At 41.6% G+C, this 2,280-nt stretch overlaps 1 protein-coding gene across 1 annotated transcript; it reads right to left on the minus strand.

Moving 5' to 3' along the window:
* Window positions 1-917: 917 nt before the first annotated feature.
* On the minus strand, window positions 918-1,953 carry LOC148026250 (heavy metal-associated isoprenylated plant protein 28-like). The gene is made up of 3 exons (XM_087692229.1): window positions 1,791-1,953; window positions 1,624-1,699; window positions 918-1,529 (listed from the first exon to the last, which is right to left on the minus strand). The coding sequence occupies exons 1-3, from the start codon at window positions 1,803-1,805 to the stop codon at window positions 1,192-1,194; spliced, it is 429 nt and encodes a 142-aa protein (XP_087548355.1). The 5' UTR covers window positions 1,806-1,953; the 3' UTR covers window positions 918-1,191.
* Window positions 1,954-2,280: the final 327 nt, after the last annotated feature.

The following is a 2,280-nucleotide window of genomic DNA, read 5'->3' on the forward strand; positions in this document are numbered from 1 at the left end:
TGCAACCTTCCAGTTGTCTTAAACTATCATCAGCCATTCAAAGAATTGTGAAGGTATCCTTTTGGATTTCCAATCCCAGCCTTTCCATCAATTCTGAACTCATAATATTGATGGAGGATCCCGTATCCACAATGGCACGATCCATTAATATGTTTTCAACATATATTGCTACCCTTGGGTAATGCTTTTCAGTATGTTCAAACGAGTCTCGAGCTATTCCCAAGGATTCGATGATATGCCTAATAGGAAGGATCTTCTTAAACTCTTTATGCACTCCTAGAGATAACTTGATCAACTATAGGAGGTTTAGATTAGGCTTTATCTTGCAAAGAGAATTGGCTAAGTCAAATTCACGATAATCAGCAATGGTTGTCTTCTCCCATCTTACCATTCATTCTATTGGTTGCTAAATAGGCTTTGGTGCCTCTTTCTTGGCTTTTATCCTCTTCTTTGATAGTTCTTTATTGAAGTCAGCTTTGCCATTAGCAGCTTGTTAGAGGCTTGGCTTCTACATTGTGGTTAAGAACATGTGACTCCTTATCACCTTGTTTATGGTTAAGAACATGCGACTCCTTATCAAAATCCCTTCCATGCATAATAGCGAAACCTGAACGATCTATGTTAACCTGAAAGTAGTTTACAATAAAATTCTGATTAAAGCACCTAATATAAGGAAATCCCCCTTTTGGGGTTATACTTTCCTTGGTAATCCATGCATATTCAAGAAAACCAAACAGTTAACTTATTACATCTAGTAATAGGTATCCTTTTTCAATCTAGCATACCAATCATTAGTCTTTGATCGTGTTGACTAGAAGATTACAATTTCAATCATAGTGATTGTATATGAAACTTAAACAATATTTTTATAAGTACATATAAAGTCCATGTTTCAGCAGTTGGACATTTTGCTTCAAATGAGTTGTATTAATTATGTTGCTTTTGAAACAATTACAATTTGAAGTGTGGGTAAGTATAAGTGCACTCTGTGTCACATTTTAACACAATATTCTATGGCTAGGTAAATTGTATGGGTCTCAATGAGTATCTACATGATAAAGTCCAAGTGCAACTTGATGTGATCATTGGACTCATCATATCAGCATCAAATGAATACAAGTCTATCTGAATTTTGATGATATTTGGATTCCCACAACTTTAAGCTGCTCGAGGCATTGACTCATATCAACCTCACATGATAGTGCAATTGTTGGGATTTTCATCACTGAAGAGGGTGAGAAGTTGATCTTGCTCCTCCTCCTCTTCTTCTCCATAAAGATACGTGGAATGTGCTTCTTGCCACTCTAAGGGAATATTGTAGCCATGTCTTTTATAGTTGTAGGTCTTTGCAAAGGCATGAGGTGTTTGCACATAGTTGAGACTATATTCTTCGTCCGGGACTTGATTGGGGTTCCACAATTCAGCCCCTTTCCCAGCCTTTCTCACAGCACGTAAGACCTTAAGCTTGTCCACAAACCCAATCACAGTAACTTTTTGTTGGTGTAGATCAACCTCCACACCATCCACCCCTGAAATGAACAATTTAACCAGGTTAGGCCTGCTTCCATGCAACATTAATGAAGAAATCATGGAGCTTTGGCAGGAGTTTGCGTGGTTAAGTACCTCTCACTCTGGCGAGTGCCTTGCGGACCGTTCGCTCGCATCCTTTGCAATCCATGCGAACCAGAAGCTCCACCATCTGCAGCAGGTCCACCACATGGATTGATCAGGTGATGTCTCAACGCGAAGGGGGCAAAAGCAGCAGTACTATGCAGGGTCTAATGTATTACCTGAACGTCTGTCATCTTACGAAATGCAGTCACGACTCACAATTATTGTGTAAGGCGCCGGAAGCTCAGTAAGTAGATTTCCACGGGAGGCTGGGAGAAAGATCGTCGACTGCAGCGGAGAGAGAGAGAGAGAGTGTGTGTGTGTGTGTGATGCCAGAAGGATATGATCAGAGTGTGTTACAATGGAGTAATATCTGTAAGTGCGTCGATTATATAAGCTGGCGATCGGATCGTCTGCTATTGACGGCTTGGGCAGCACGCGACAGCTCTGCACACATCTATGGATAATGGATAATATTATCGCCACCAAGTACGCGGCTTGTTGACTACGCGTCCAGTGCGCCGTCGACGCGTGGCAGAGAATCTAGATCCTCGGAACTTCTCTTCTCCCGTACGTGTGTCGGAAGATACTCAACCACGCTCGAGATGCGTAATTGTGACTCCCTAGGGTCAGACATGCCCATTTCCACCCCTCACAACACGACTAGAC

The sequence above is a fragment of the Lygodium microphyllum genome, chromosome 14, assembly GCF_053477565.2.
Source record: "Lygodium microphyllum isolate KBCC chromosome 14, Lygodium_microphyllum_v1.1.10, whole genome shotgun sequence".
Taxonomy (NCBI): domain Eukaryota; kingdom Viridiplantae; phylum Streptophyta; class Polypodiopsida; order Schizaeales; family Lygodiaceae; genus Lygodium; species Lygodium microphyllum.